This window comes from Amblyomma mixtum, chromosome 1, assembly GCF_055824585.1.
Source record: "Amblyomma mixtum isolate Tamu chromosome 1, ASM5582458v1, whole genome shotgun sequence".
In the NCBI taxonomy this organism is placed as follows: domain Eukaryota; kingdom Metazoa; phylum Arthropoda; class Arachnida; order Ixodida; family Ixodidae; genus Amblyomma; species Amblyomma mixtum.
Window position 1 is genome coordinate 48,337,555 of NC_143012.1, and position 15,785 is coordinate 48,353,339.

At 49.7% G+C, this 15,785-nt stretch overlaps 2 protein-coding genes across 2 annotated transcripts in view; both read right to left on the minus strand.

The window, feature by feature from the left end:
• Nucleotides 1-15,785, minus strand: part of LOC149366266 (uncharacterized) — an 84,301-nt gene that overhangs the window by 50,360 nt on the left and 18,156 nt on the right. The gene's annotated exons all lie outside the window — the stretch shown is intronic.
• Nucleotides 576-10,016, minus strand: LOC149366267 (uncharacterized). The gene is made up of 3 exons (XM_089549973.1): nucleotides 9,008-10,016; nucleotides 6,880-7,105; nucleotides 576-2,238 (listed from the first exon to the last, which is right to left on the minus strand). The coding sequence occupies exons 1-3, from the start codon at nucleotides 9,683-9,685 to the stop codon at nucleotides 1,544-1,546; spliced, it is 1,599 nt and encodes a 532-aa protein (XP_089406099.1). The 5' UTR covers nucleotides 9,686-10,016; the 3' UTR covers nucleotides 576-1,543.

A 15,785-nucleotide genomic window follows, 5' to 3' on the forward strand; every position in this document is an offset into this window, starting at 1 on the left:
CCGTGCACTTTCGCTTTCATCCTTCCTGCAGTCGCAACAACCTGGACATCGGAGGAACATGGAGCCAGAACCGGCCACCGGGACAGGTTCTTCGACTAGTCACTGGAGGCGCCGCGGGTAGGGAGCCTACATGTCGCGCCCCCTCCCGGCTCTACAGCCGCGGGCTACTTCTAGCGACCCCTGCGACAGAGATCGTCACGAAGCCGCGTTGGCTGGAGATAAGTCGCGAAAGCGGGCTCGTGGAGTTGAAGAAACCGATGAAGGTGATGAAACCGATGTAGATTCCATTTCTGCGCCAAGCTTGGCGAATCCTCGTATCAGAGAGGGGGAAGCTCTAGAGGACGCAATGCAATTATCAGCTCAAAACGTTGCCGAAGAGGTCACCGAGTGACCTTTAAGTGGCACTCCGGCTGAGAAAATCCGTCGCCAAGAAAACGAAACCACCCTTTTGTTTCATTTTAAAAATTTTATTCTTTACAACAAGCTCTGCCTGCATTGCTTAGCAGATACACATACGAACCAAGCATATCATACACAAAACCGCACAAAACAAATACAGAAAATAAAGAAATGACGTCATGCCGGCGCATTATGGATAACAATAGTTTAGCATTATAAACGAATAAAAGAAACAAGAGAATTAAGCGGCATAAAAGTGGCCAGTAATTATTTTGAAGACGGCCACGTGCCATGTTAACATCCGACATGAAAACTAAAAACAAAGTAGCTGAGGTCATGCAACTATAATACAAAAACTAAAAAAAAGTGGTAAAGGTGATGCAACTATAATACAACAGAGATTAAAAAAGTAGCTGAGGTCATGCAACTACAATACAACATAGATCCAAAGAAGAAAGCGAGCCCGCGGAAACCAAAAATTGCCCTAAAATTTCAGCACCTGACTGCACACAATGAACACTTCAGAACCGGCACATCGCTAGCGGCCGAACCTGGTCACTGCCAGCTCTTACTTTAGAAACGTGTTATATATCTATGGGCAGCAGTCTGAAGAGTGAATTAAGGCACATGAAAATAAGGGTAAAGTAGAGAAATTAATTCACCGGATGCATGGCAAAGAATGATTAAAGAAGTAGCAAAAGAAGCAGAGATACTAAAAACAATTAATGCAGGAAAAAGCTGCCATTATCTGGCCGTGATGGAGCACCACCTTCCAATTTGTCTCCGCGCAGAGACGCTATAAAACAACCTAAACGACTACGGAGTTTCCGGAGCGGCGCATGAAATCGCCATGGGGTCAGATAATAGTTTACCCTGATTTCGCTAATAATCGCACAGTGACTGCAAGACTCGAACACCGGCTTTAAGACCCAGTGTTAAGGAAAGTTTAAAAGGGCGTAAAATGCCAAGTCCCAATGTTTAACCGCCGCTCTACCTAGAATCGTATGGACAGATACCTATCTCGGCAGCCGGAGTCACCACCCGTGCTCCGAAAAAAAAAAAAGCGCCAGCACTCTTTTTTTTTTTTCCGCGGCGGAGTGAGCTATTGGAGGCTCGGCCATCGTGCACCGCTGTCCGCGGGAATTCAGTCTTCCCAATACCACGCGACCCGGGGTGAGTAATCGTGGCTCTCGGGGAACGCCGGATACCCCAGGATGTACCACGTCCCGTCGTCGGCGACGAAGATCCTCCTCGGCGCCGCGATCGCCGAAAACACTGGCTCGCGTGCGTAAGGCGCATGCGGCAAATTGTGCGGCCCAGATCGCGGCCATGATATTGGCCCCGCACACCATCGGCCCGTCTCTCCTTGTCGAGCGGGCGAAGTGAGTCCCCGTGGCAACGGGGGTCCCTGCGGTGGCCACTGGAACTTCGGAGACGGAGGCGGCAGGGTTCCCTCTCGAGAACGTGGTGGTCCCGGTCGGGAAAGGAACTGCTGCGGAGGCATCATTGCCTCCTGCTCTTGATGCAGTTGCCGAGGTGAAAAGGGAAATTGCGGCCGCGAAAGCAGTTCCTGTCCAGAAGTCAGCACCGGCTGCTGGTGTGGCGGAGTTTGTGCATAGCCCCCGCTGGTCGGTGGCACCGGCGTGTCGTGCGTAAGTAGCGGCGAGCACAGGAACGGTGGCGGGGCCAGCGGTCCGCACGCTCCGTAGGAAGCACCCGGGTCGGACTTCTTCTTGGCGTAGAGGTGCTCGTTCCAAAGCTGAGTGTCCGAGCCCCTGCTGAGCTCGTTCACGTGTCCCGGGCTCTGAGCGTTGTAGAAGCCCTGGGAGCCACTGGAACCTGCGATGCGTCACACCAAAGGAGAGGTCGAAGATTAAGCGGCGTAGAATAAACAATTAACAGAAGTAGCTGGTAAGAATTTGCACTAGAACGCAACGACGCTCAAGAAACTTCGCGATCTGGTGTGTTCCAAGCAGCGGTTGCCGACAAGAAAAACAGGTTCGTCGACTGACGAGGTGCGCGTGCACAACTTATTCCCAAATTACCTTTAGAGGAGAATGAACAGACATATTACCGTGAGTGCATTATACGGCTCATCGCCAACGAAACCCCGCGTTGTTGTCCATACGAAACGGTCGAAAAACTCTAAAAACAACATCAGCCCAGCCACATAGCAACCATAAGAGGGCCAACACATGATTCACTGTATGGACAGCCAAAGGCCAATAGGGGGAAGGCCTTTAGTACACAGGCATTTAGGGTAAATGCTTTTGATATGAATGGCTTCACCCTAAAGGCTTTCAACTTAAAGGTATATACCGTTAAGGTCTTAAACCTCAACGCTTTTACCCGGAAGAATGACACACTTGTACTGATTACGAAACACTAAACAAGCAGTTAACTATAAACCAACGGTGAGAGACAAATGCTTTCGCATTCGCAATGCGTAAGTAGTCCTAAGTGCCCTAAGCAATTTTATATTAAACCAACGCTCACGTTCTACGCAGTTGTGTCACCGTCACCATCTTTAAAAAGGCGGTGTTTTGTAGAAATAACATTTTTTCTTTTTTAGATTTCGGGAATCCCCAAATATTCAAAAATGTTTTGCAGCAGGAATAATGTTCGTATCTTATTTGGTTGGAAATTTATAGCTAACATTCGAAAAGGTGGTAACAGTTTTGAAACCGAAACTGAAGTGGTTTGGTAACGGAAGCTGGTAACTCAGCGATAATCAACGGCGTATATTGAACATTTTCCGTTTTGTTTAATCTGATATGTAAAAGATTATTCAAAGGCAGTTTGTGAGGCTTCCCTTTTTTTTTAAACATTGCTTTAAATTTCCGCACGGGGGAAATTTGACGCTACAAGCATAACGCTACAAGCGTCTCACTTGTTTACTTTGTGTGTGCTTTACGCTACCGCTCTGAATGCTACCAGATTTGTCCTTCAGTGACGGTAACTGAAGTACAGCAGATATTTTGAGGGAAGCATGCATCGAACCTGGCCACCACACTCTCGTAGCATGGCGCACCAGTGACCAGTACCCGATGAGGAACGCCCAGTGTGAATCAAAGGTTGAGGCAAAAATTCAGGGGGCACTTTGACTGTCTAAAGTGCGTAGAGGCGAAAGTGTTTTCCGCACCACTTTGAATGCTTCTGTGGCACTGGTGGCGTCACATGTAATTGAGTGCTAATTACTAAGTGACGACAAATCACTAATTAATGGTTAATTACTGATTTGTGCCTGAATACTAATTAACTGCTAAGTAATGGCGCTTAAGCTTCGCCTTTATGAGTGGAACGCGACAGCGTGTTGTAGCGCTGCTAGGGAGTCCACGGAACCACCCGTTCGGCGCGATGCCTTGCCCTTTGAGCGCTTTTATGCGAAGCATACTAAAATAGCCCAACTAGAGATGTGAAGGCCTGAAAAAAACACTGCAATTTTGAAAAAAAAACGTTTTTCGTTTTTTTTTCAGACGAGAAAAAATGGAAAAAAACATCGAAAATTTCACAATGCAATTTCAAGGTTTTAGGATTGCTTGCTTTCAGTTTGGGTTTTTGTTTTTGCTTTGAAAACCAACATAGCATGCATCGTTGAATGATTGGAGAGCAGTTGTCATCGCCGGTGCCAGGTAGTGGTTTTAAAATGTTCGGGCTGCGAGCAAGCGGGTTGAAGGCCAGGTCACATATAAGACCCGGACATGACTTAAAAACACACTAATACTTGAACTCATGGCTGAAGTAGAACAAAATGACTGCAAATTCTACAGCGCGACACACACAGCATAAATAACATAGGCTGCTGTGCACCTAAGCGGGTTTAGCTAAATACGCCCAGTTTCTTCGCGACATTGACTATGTAGGGCGGCTACACAATAACACCTGAAACTCTGGTAATACTAAACGAGATCAAGCGTGATGGACTCGCACTGCCGTCTAACAAAATGTGGAGTGACTTACGTGGAGAAATGTGGAGTGACTTATAGAGTGACTTATAGATCAGTTTTCATGTTCCCATTCTCAGTGCAATAGAACAAGAAGTTCGTTCCACAAATATGATATTTATTTCTCCATATTCGCTTGAAGTGCAAATCATTATCTATCTTCTCGGTGCAATAGAACAGGAAGCTCGTTTCACAATATGACATCTATAACTGCATATGCGACTGAACTTCGGAGCATTATTATTGATCGTTGTGCTTTTGCAAATCAGTCTGTTTTTGTCACGTTTTGCAAAATTTCCAATTTTTCATGAAAAAAACCTTGAAAAAAACGGTTTTTTTCATGCCATTCAAACTTTTTTGAAATTTTACATCTCTAAGCCCAACCCAGCTCCTCGAGTGCGGCGGTGTCGTTACCATTGACCTTTCGTGACCTCCATGTCATACCACGTGATGCGTGACGTCACAGCAGATGAGAAACGGGGGCCCAGCTCGCGCCGTCGCGCGAGGCGTCGCGACCAAGGAGGACCACGTGATGCGTGACGTAACGACATAGGAGAAACGGGGCCCCAGCTCGCGCCGTCGCGCGAGGCGTCGCGACCAATGTGTTTCCTGCTTCTGCCGCTAGGTGCGCTGTAGTGAAAACGTGATGCTGCAGCGGCGGTATACAAGGGGGTGCGCCTGCCTCTGCTAGGGATAGAGATGCCTCCTGGAGACAGGGCTGCTCGTTGGAATGAGAAGCAAAAGTTGCCGCGTGCTACAGAGACTGATGAAGAGCGTGAAGAACGTCTAGCCAAGCGGCGTGCTCGATATGCAACTCGGCGACAATATGCTTCGCATCTGACTATGCTAAGCCTCAGCCATTTTTTTTGAGGAAAGGAAAGGGCGCAGTAATTCTCTGTCATCTCGGTGGACACCTGACCCGCACCGTAGATGAAGGGAGGAAGTGGGAGTGGAAGAAGAAAGACAAAGATGGCCCGTAATGAAGAAAATGAAAATTGTATTTGAGGAAAGGAAATTATGCAGTAACTGTCTCACATATCTCGGTGGACACTCGTCAAAATTCAGGGGGGCACTTTTTTGACCTAAAGTGTGGTCACTGATGTGTGGTTAAGATGTTAAGCTTCGCCTATAAGAGTGGAACGCGACAGCGTCTTGCAACGCTTCCAGGAGTCCAGAAAACGCTATCGCCCATTCGGTTCTATGCCTCGCTCGTCGGCAGATTGGTTTTTGAGGAAAGGAAACGTATGTGTCTCTCATATCTCGGTGGACACCTAAACCTCGCCGGAGGAGAAGGGAGGAGGATGGGAGTGAGCGAAGACACCGTATTCACAAGACGCACCTTTGTTCTTCCCAAACCATCGAGCTGGCATGGCGGAGTGGATAGCATGCTCGTCTCATACTCCGAAGACCGGGGTTCGATTCCCGAGCTCGACCAATTTCTTACTCGGTTTTATTTATTTATATGGTCTGACTTGAAGAGTTAATTAGGCTAATTGAGCAATTAAGCAATTAACTAAGCTGAGTCCCACTTACTTGGAGCATCACTATACGATCCCTTCAATTGGTTGCCTGGTTACTAGCCCAAGTACAATTAGCCCTGTTTGAAATTCGCGCACTGTGACGTCACGACCGTTTCGACCAACTGAAAAGCGTGACATTTCTGTCGACAACTGCTGCTTACAACGATGAGACATTAAAGGCTTTCTCCTTAAAAGATGTCCGCAAGAAAAGACGAGCAGTAACAAAAGCCAAAAAAGAGCTCGTGTCAGTTAAGGAATGCCCTAGGGCATGATGATCTTGTTTCTGCAATGACTGAAAAACTGTAATCCTGTTTTTCTCAAAACATGATTTCGCTCACTTTCTTGTTGTGTATGGTCTCTGTATGGTAAGGAGAACCCATGTCCTCAAAGAACTTTTTGACCTTAAGGGAAGCCGTGAGGGCTCTGCTTCACGAATGCGAAGCAACCATGCTGCCTGGTTACACTTCGTAAAGACGGTACAGTGGGAGAAAAAGTCTCTGGACCACGTGGTCCTTAAACAAAGCCGATAGCTGCGCCATTAGACGGCGATTGGAGATGTGTTGTCTGGAGCCTGCAATTGTTAGCAGAGCTATCGGCTTCGTTTGAGGAGCACGTGGTCCAGAGACTTTTCTCCCTGACTGTACGTGTGGCTTAACGTGCTGCATCGACACATGGGGGCTGTGAGGGACGCCGTAGTGGATGGCTGCGGATTATTTGAGAAATCCACGGATCCTTTAAGGTGCATATAAACTGCACAGCGCATACGATGTTTCTGTTCGTAGTTGCATCGCGTCCAGACAGGGATTCTTTGCCGGAACCTGGGGATCAACAGGCGAACGCCAAAGCCACTCCGCCAACGCTTCTTCGGCTAAAACTCTCAACATGAAATGATTAAAAAAAACAACAGTAAGCTGTCCTCTACCAAGGGAGTATGCTAGAGGCCAGCTTGGTCCCACAGAGACGCATTCGTGCTCGCAGTTCAAGTGCAGGCGGGAAACTCCCATCGCGGCACTCACACGGGTACGCAGGCGGCTGCCGACACTCTTGCTTCGCACGCAGGTACATCGAGGGTGAAGGTGTCGCGACGAAGCGTTGCGTTTTCAGCTCCTGGTCCCCCAGAGGCTGTTGCAGCTGCAGTTCCACCTGATCCAGCTGCCTTTCCGGACTGCCAAGGAATACTGGCAATGAAGACAACGAGTGGTTGGACGCTGACTGCTGGCTGCAGGGCCTTGTCTCCGAACCCTGCGCATAAGGAACAAGTGGAGCTACGGTACAGGTTCGCACAGTTAGCGCGTAGGTCCGCCATATTGCTCTCCCAAGCATCCAAATGATCAGAAGCCTCAACTTCTGAATGCAGCTGGCGGACTTCGTCCAGTGATTGGAGCGAGTATAGGCTCCATCCGCTTCAATCCCTCAGCTGAACTTGTGTTATATTAAACAGCTTATTCTTTCACTACATGACACAGGTTGCTAGCAATGCGTAAGCTACAAAAAGGGCTTATCTCTATAAGTTGGGAACAGAATATTGGCCTTGCGGACGGGTGGCGCCGTCTGTTGTACACGCCACGTATCGCAATCACAAACGTTTTCCAGATTTGGCCAGCACTTGTGAGAAAACTGCGCGTGATTGATCAGATATTTCAGTGAATATGTGCAGTCGTACAAAATAAAATGCCGCAAAACACGAGAACAGTAGCTGCACGAGTGGGCTGTCAGCAACGACCTAGTGCTAAGCGATGCAAAGAAACTTCGTTTCTCCGCAATGCATGCATGGTTTTCAATCACGTGATCGAATTTAGCCAATAAAGGTGCAAGCGGCGCAGGGAAAAAAAGCGCGCAACTCTAGGAACCTATATATTAACTATTGCAAGAAGGGGCACTCAGCGTCCCCTGGTGGTATATCTACAAAACTTCTCCGCTACAGCCAAAAGTTCCTCAGCAGTGTAGACTACCATGCTACGCGGACTAATAGAGTATACCAGTTTGTCCGCTTGGAAACGTTTTCATGTATGGATGCAATACAGTTGTAACTCCGCGTGTACTACAAACTTGTGTTATACAGAGAGCTTCACCTAAGACTTTACGCATTTTTTGAAAAAATGGGCGTTTGGAGTTAGCACAACGCATTTTTCGCCATAACGTCGGTGGTATAGTACGTGAGAATACAGGTAACATCTGCTAACAGCAGGCAGGTTAACTAATGTTCAATAGTTAACTTTTGACAATTACTTTTACGCTGATTATGTATGAAAGACGTGTCTGCCGTAGGTCGGCAAGAATCGAACCAATAGCTACATCTCAGCTTGTATGCACAGGTGAGAGCGACCGAGGAGGGTGCGAGCACGAAAATGTCGCCGGGAAGGGCTCGGCAATTTTACCACGTGACTGTGGGTCCTCTTCTGTGTTTAGAGGTGTATTATTCGGCTCAGGTTTTGATTGCAACACAGTGCAGTGATTGAGAGAGTGTGTTCTCCTCGGAAGGTGATCCAGAGCTTAAGCTTCGCATTAGGGGTACGACACGACAGAGTTAAAGGGTCTGTGAAAAGGCCCGGTGGCTTTTTTTTCTTATCTCCTAGCAAATGTTCATTCTGTTCATTGTTTTTTAATTTAATTTCTGTTTTGCTTTATTTTTAAAATTATTCATTTTCCAAAGGACACACAAGGCCTCCCTTGAACGAGGTCCGGCGAACGGTCCTGTGTGATTGAGCGGTGGCGTCGCCTGTTCACGATCCAAGCGGGCAGCTGTTCGAGTCTCGGCTCCACCATTTTACTTTTCAGTGCAATTGCTGTTGTTCCTTCAGATCCACTACCTAATGGTGGAGGGATCACGCCACGGCCCAGCAGACCAATGAGGAATTGCGTAGCGGCGTCATCACTGTTGTTCTTTGTGATCGTTGAGGGGTGTTCGAATGGCCCGCGCAAAGAAACGTCACTACCCTCTCGCCCAATCACCATTTTTCAGTTACAACGCCAAGAAATACAAACACGCCGGCTTCTCCGCTGATCGGTGCCCTTTACGCTGTCGCGTTTAGCCGCCTATTCCATCGGTGTACAACTGAAACTGTCCTCCCAGCCTGCCTCATCCCGTAATTGCACAGTTCGCAATGTCATCTGCCCACCTGACTAGATGTGCAGATTACGTACTTGAGCACCAAAATGGCCCGACTGGGAGCCAACTGAAACCTCGTCGATGCCGTTGCACCAGGCGGGCAGGTTCCAGGGAGGGGAACCCCAGCAGGATTCGCCGCTGTATGACTGCGGAGTCGACGGAGGTGGAGGAGTCGAGTTCGGCCACGCGACAGGCTGCTGCTCCTGCTGCTGCTCCTGTTGCTGCTGCTGTTCCTGTTGCTGCTGCTGCTGCTGTTCCTGCTTCGGCTGCTTCGCCTCCTTCGACTGCTGCGGCACCGGCTGCTGCTTCGGCTCCTTCAGCTGCTTCGGCTCCGGCTGCGCCTGCTGCGGCCCAACCGTTTCTGGTGAGAGCAACACTGTGTGCGGTGTGCGCATGTGCTGCTGAGCAGGAGGAGATCTCTCGGGCGTCAGCAGGCCAAGCTTCAGGTCCAGGTGCTGCGACCACACAGACGTCGTCGGTTGCTGGGGCTCCCCGAAGCCGACCGGCGGCTCCTGGGGGAGTGGCGATGGCGCAAAGGGAGGGGAGTTAAACGGCTCGAGCAGAGCAGCAAGCGACGGGTCGAAGATGCCCTCCTGGACCGGCCTGGACTGCGGTTCCATGGGCAATTCCCATTCCCGCGGCCTGTGCACCGGATAGGGTAGAAGAAGTGGCAGGTTGTGAGGGCTCTTCAGACAGTTTTGTCCATCCCGCATCCCGGCGTTTGAACCGCCTTACTAGACTCGTCGCCCTTGTTAAACCCGCCAACATTTTAGGAATACGTTAGTCAACATCGCAGAATGGTACAGTAATTTTCACTTTGCTTTACTGCCCAGTTTCTTGTTTTCTGTTCAATATGCCGCTCCCCTGTGCAATTCCACTAGTACCTCGAGGTTACTAACAAATGAAAAAAAAAACACTGGTGTTTGTATAAGTCTGGCGAACGGCACACCGAAATTCGAGCATGCCTTTTCACGTCGTCACACTTCTCCCCCTCACAACGAGTGCTAGCGCTACACGCCACAGACGGTAGCCCGAGTTCAATGTCACCAACACACAATGAGGAGGAGAGAGATGCGCCACAATGGCTAGCGGTTCCTTGCCTGCACCCTGCCGTTGGTCATAGAAACTAGCTCAAAAGGACGCGGACACACGGTAAGGGGATTAAAAAGATGAGTGGGGGCGCTGGCCTGCTGCCGTGTGTTCGGTGTGTTTTTTTTTTGGTCTATTTAAAATGCCTCCGACGTTGACCAATGAACTAGAGGCAATCATCTTCCTCTCGCGAATACGGCCATCGAGTTTCGCAACTCGTTACGGTCAAAAAGATCTGCAGCTGCTGGGATGGCCGCGGTGAATTCTCCTTTACGAATTGTTGGGCTTAAAAAAAACGAGACAGGGAAAATAAAAATTTCCTCTTCCTTTTTTTTCGTGGTTGATATCGATAATAACGGGACGCCCTTTAGCTCTCACACACCGGGTGCCGAGTAGGCCGGAAGACAAGCGAACAAGTGAGATAGAAACGATTAAAGGATAAGGGTTTTACTTGCCGAAAATGCCTCGTCTAACTGGCACAAGAAAAATATTCACAGGGGCGCCTAATTCCCCTGTGTGTAGACAGCGCGACAGCATTAGCGGCTGTTATTGTGTTTGCCGGAAGTGACATCAGTTCCGATCTGGTGACGTCTCTTCTTTCAAATGGACGGCAGTCCTCCCGTCCGCTGACGTCACTTTATTCCAGCCAACGGGAATCGCCCGGCCTGGTGTCGCATCCTCCTTCCAGCATATCAGCGGGGCGAAATTTAGCTTACGCCGTAACACTGCCTGCACGATGAGGCCTCTAATGCTATGGCATTCCGCCAACCAGGAGCTCACCACTGCGCAGGCGCACTTGCCTTTCGCTGTAGTTCACGCGCCAGAAGTTGCTCTTGGTGCGGGCGCCGGCCTGGTCTGCCGCTGGTGGGTACACCTTGACGAACCATCTTTGGAAAAGTGCGTGGCGTATGGAGCTCTGCGACAGTGGACACAAGAGCGCATTTCAAACAGGCGGCCGCCGTTCTTATAGGTGCAGATATGTCCACACACTTGTCTATGGAGCACTGGAGCGGTGCGGTGTGTTTGCGACATTCGTCGCCGCCTGCCGGGCTGGATGCGAGTTTTTGAGAAACACGACCAGTAAGCCGTGATTCATGCGAACGTTCATGCCCGATATGGTGATGTTTCCAGCCCTACCCCGCTCTCAGGTACCGCCAATGCGTACCGGTGCGGCGTTCGAGCGCTCCTTGACAGGTTAGTGGGGACGCCTCTACTATCTTCATCGTGGTTAGCGGGAACACGGTAGCACGCAGCCTCGCTTACTACCAATGCATTATAGCGACGTCGCTAGGAACTAGTGCATATGTGCTCAGTGCATGTCATGCGCGCGCTGCGCACATACGCTGGTTCCTGGCGGTCCAGTTAAAATGCGCTAGAGGCAAGCGAACCCATGTGCTCTCGTGTTGCCGCTAATCGTGATGAAGATGGCATAAGCATTATGAAACACAGCCGTTCAGTCAGCGTGCAATGAATGGTTTGGTTTGGACCTATGGGGTTTAACATCCCAATGCGATACGGGCTATGAGGGATGCCGTAGTGCAGGGCTGTAGAAATTTCGTCCACCTGGGGATCTTTAGCGTGCACTTACATCGCACTGATCACGGGCCTCGAGAATTTCCGAATTGAAACCGGCCCGTATCTATAGATTACAGCCGTCTATTGAAAAGTTGGCGCCTTTTGCTGGAAACGGATCCTTTATTAGCCAGAAAAGATGAAAAATTAAATACAAATGTCGCTGACAGGCCATTTTCAAACGGAAACTATGACAACGTCACCCCTTTTATTTTCCAGGTCTCTCTAGCCTTTGCTACGTAGTCATGCACATCTAGCAGGCAATATTGAAGTTGAGTTCATAACTGACGATAACAGTGTGAACAATTTTAAAAGGGTAGTGGGAAAAATTTCCTTTTTTACAACCACTTTTCTCAACGAAAACTGCGTCTTTTGCTGCCCAGCAAAGTTCAGTATGCTCACGAAGAGGAGTGCAATCGATTGTTACAGAGAGTCGAAAATCCGTGTAGAACTCTCTTCAGGTTGAATGCCTAAGGGTACAGTTATGTTTTCGTCATCGAGTACACATTTTCTTTGTATTTCTTACCGCTGTTGCGTATGCACAAACCACGCGTTTAACGTTTTGCTTACCCACCTACAAGCCACTGTTCTTCCCGATATACCTAAGATTTTATGGTATATCGATCATCCGAAATTAGTTTACTCAAGTTTCATATTCGAATTTCGATGTCCTAGTTTGTGCACATCTCTGTAATCACTGCCCCCCCCCCCCCCACACACACACACACCCACACTGCAGTTCTTGTTTATTGATACAGTTCTTATCTTCTAAGGACAGTGATCGCTTTCCGCCGTCTCAACTCAAACATTCTGACGCACGGCATGGTCACTAAACGCCAACTGAACGTCCTCAGGACGTCCACGGGATATGTCAGTAAAGATCTTGAACTCCGTCTTGGAGCTTCGCTCACCTTCCAGGACGTCACCGGACTGGCGCTCATGAATTTGAAGTAGGGATACCTGTTCCTGCAAAGCGGAGGAGCAGCAAAGCGGGACAATTATGGCAATGCGACACACGGGAAGATTACATGAGGACTGATGTCTCCCAGCGCCAATACACGCGCTGGTATACACTGTAGCTTCATGTTTTATTTTTCTACCAAAAGCGACAGACGCTGTCTACGCCGCCCCCCACCGCGTTAGTTGCACAGATGGTCTGATCCCCTTTAATTCATACTCATCCGTGGATTCCTCGTTTGGAAGTTCTTTGATATTTAACCTCATAGACCAAGCCTTGTGATATTCACTTTTAGTTTATCATGATTTATTTCGTGGCAAGTGGGGTTTGAGCCGATATCGCGTAACATGAAAGATGGGTCACAGCTGGGGTCCCACTGCAGCCAGATCCGCATTTGGGGATTCAACCAAACAGTGTGAACCTAAGTGGACACGTCTACATTAAGTGCATTTCGAGAATAGGGGCTCGAGAGCATGCGTTCTCCCAGTGTTCCACCTGTGTGAGAGCCGTAGACCCTAGAAAACAGCTTAGCCGTCGCCGGAACCGGGATTCGAACCCTGTACAGCCGGCGCCCGAGGTTTATCTGCGGCCAAGCGATCAGCATTCGCCGCAAACTGCGTCGCAGAATACAACGAGCAAGACTTCAAGCGCTGACTGCAGCGAACTGGGTTTTGCCTTTCCCTTCAAATGTTTCACGCCGCTTCTATAGAAGAGACTTGGGTGTTATAAGGCGGTAGGTTTAACTTTGTCAAGCATGCAAAACTCATCTGCATATACGCGCAGGCGCACTAACCCTAAATGGGGCCTTAGAAGAGAACAAAGCTTGTGTCGGTGTCCTCGTTTACTTGAATTGCTTTTTCACAGTCCTCTTACGTGCACCAGGAATTCCGAACCCGAACGCCTTCTTGAGTTTGTGGTTCACGCTGGTTATAGATCAAAGACGCGTTATAAAGGGACAGCTAGGACGAATAACTGGTGGTGGGTTAGCGCCCCTGTGCCAGGATACACGTAGCGAAAACGAGCGCAACGACGAGGCAAGCGGTGTGACGTCTTACCAAACGGCCGAGGGCAGCTCCGCGGCGAGGCGCGCGTTGTGGCGTCATGCCAGATGGCGCGGCGAGCGCGCGGCGTCCGCCAGCTGCAGCGGTAGCTAGGCAACGGCTCAACGTCGGTCTCTGTGCCTCCTCGGAGAACCGTCGAAGCAAAATCGCAAGTTCGTGGCTAATGTAGCTTTCGCTACAAAGGTTGCGTAGACAACACACCGCTCCTCGTTTCAAATGACGGGGCTAAGGCCAGGCACAGTCGTCGTCAGCCTTATGTAGCGCAGGAGCCACTGCTCCTTACGTAAAGCTGTTGTGCCCGCCTGACTATTAGGGCACTACTTCGGCGCTTGTTTCCTCAAGAACCTCTCACCTGTAGGAAGGTGTCTGCTTGCATTGTACTAGCGCCTTACACAAGGGCGATCGTCTCAGGCTTTTGTTCTGCCATTAAATGAGCTCTGGTTTTGTATTGTCTTCATGCCCTTTCCACTACACAGGAAATTTTGTCGAACAGTTCACTGTTCCCAGTTAAACAGGTTTACGGTTTATGGGGGTTTAGCGTGCCAAAGCCACTCAGCCGATGAAGGACACCGTAGTGTAGGGCGCCGGAAATTTCCGCCACCTGGGGATCTTCAACGTCCACTGACATCGCCAAGCACAAGGTGTCCCTAGAATTGCACCTCCATCGAGACTCGACTCGCCGCGGCCGAGATTGATTCCTAGTTACACAAGGGAGACCGCCAGGGGGCGTCGAGGAGTACGGACGCGTTCACGTCGGCTCCTGCGAAATTAGTGATTTCATGGCGGATTTTTTCCTACGTTGACCGTAAATGTCTTTTAAACCTGTTTCCTAAGGTGCAAGCAACCTGAGGATACCACATTTGTGCCTGTAAGTGCATCTTTAAAGACTGTATCGTCATTCCAAGTTCGCCAGCGCTACACGCCACGATAGGCCTACTTCCGGGAAGGCGGCGACCGGCGAGCTCCCGCCACCGCCGACCACGCCCGGCTCCACGATGACGATGGAAGTGACGGTGGTGGGAACCGACATCGACCCCAAAGAAAAAGAAAAAGAGGAATGGATTATGAGACTGAAGAAGCGAGCGGAAAAATTGGAGAACGACGAACGCCACCTAGGACGCCAACATGGTGCCGGAGACGCGGCGGCAGCGAACGCCGCCACTGTTGCGACGACCGACGGCAGCGACACGAGAGCCTACAGAGAGGCGGGACGGAAACTCGCTGAACGTTCAATAGCCTCAGACCTCCCGAGACTTCCAGCGACCGGATGGAAAGTAGTTCTGCGTCCCAAAGAAGGACTAACAATGCTGAAGAGCACCACCGAGATGAGAATTGCGGCGGCCATCAGGGAGAAAGCCGGAATCAAGGACGAGGAGGCACTGAAGGACAGACTAGCTATAAACGTCAAGCAAGGTACGATTACCTACCACTCGCCTAGCTACGAAAACGTGAGGAAGGTGGAGAAAATTGAAACTGTCAAGATCGGAGACAAGGAACGCGGTGTGACCACCTACATGAACGCACCAGAGAGTTGCGGCAGGGGAGTCATACATGGCATCGATGAGGAATACACACACAAGTATGTACTAGAAGGACTGAACATTAACGGATTCAACCCTTCAGTCATAGATGCACGAAGAATGGGGAAGACCAAATCTTTCCTAATCACCTTCGAAGAAGAGAAAGTACCACGCAGAGTAGTCTTGAGCGGAATCACTTTCAAATGCTTTCTATACAAGAAACGCTATGAGGTCTGTTACAAGTGCGGAGGACTTGGCCACCGCTCGGACGTCTGCGACAGTGAGGTGACCAAGTGCCGCGGCTGTGGCATGACATCGCCCCCCGAGGGGCACCAATGTACACCGCAGTGCCAACTATGCGGCAAAGAACACTACACCGGGGACAAGAGGTGCAAAAATCTCTTTCGCACCCCTTATATTGTCAAGAAACGCCAATGGGAAGCCAAACAGGAGGCTGAAGAAGCGAAGCAAGAAGACGGAAGGAACAGCCGCTCCCGTAATAGATCCGGCAGCAGAACGAGGTTTCGGTCAGAGTCCTTCCCCCGGCTACAAACCGGACAGCAACAGCCACGCAAGGAGCAAGCTGCAAAGGTGAGCTGGCCAACTAAAGTTT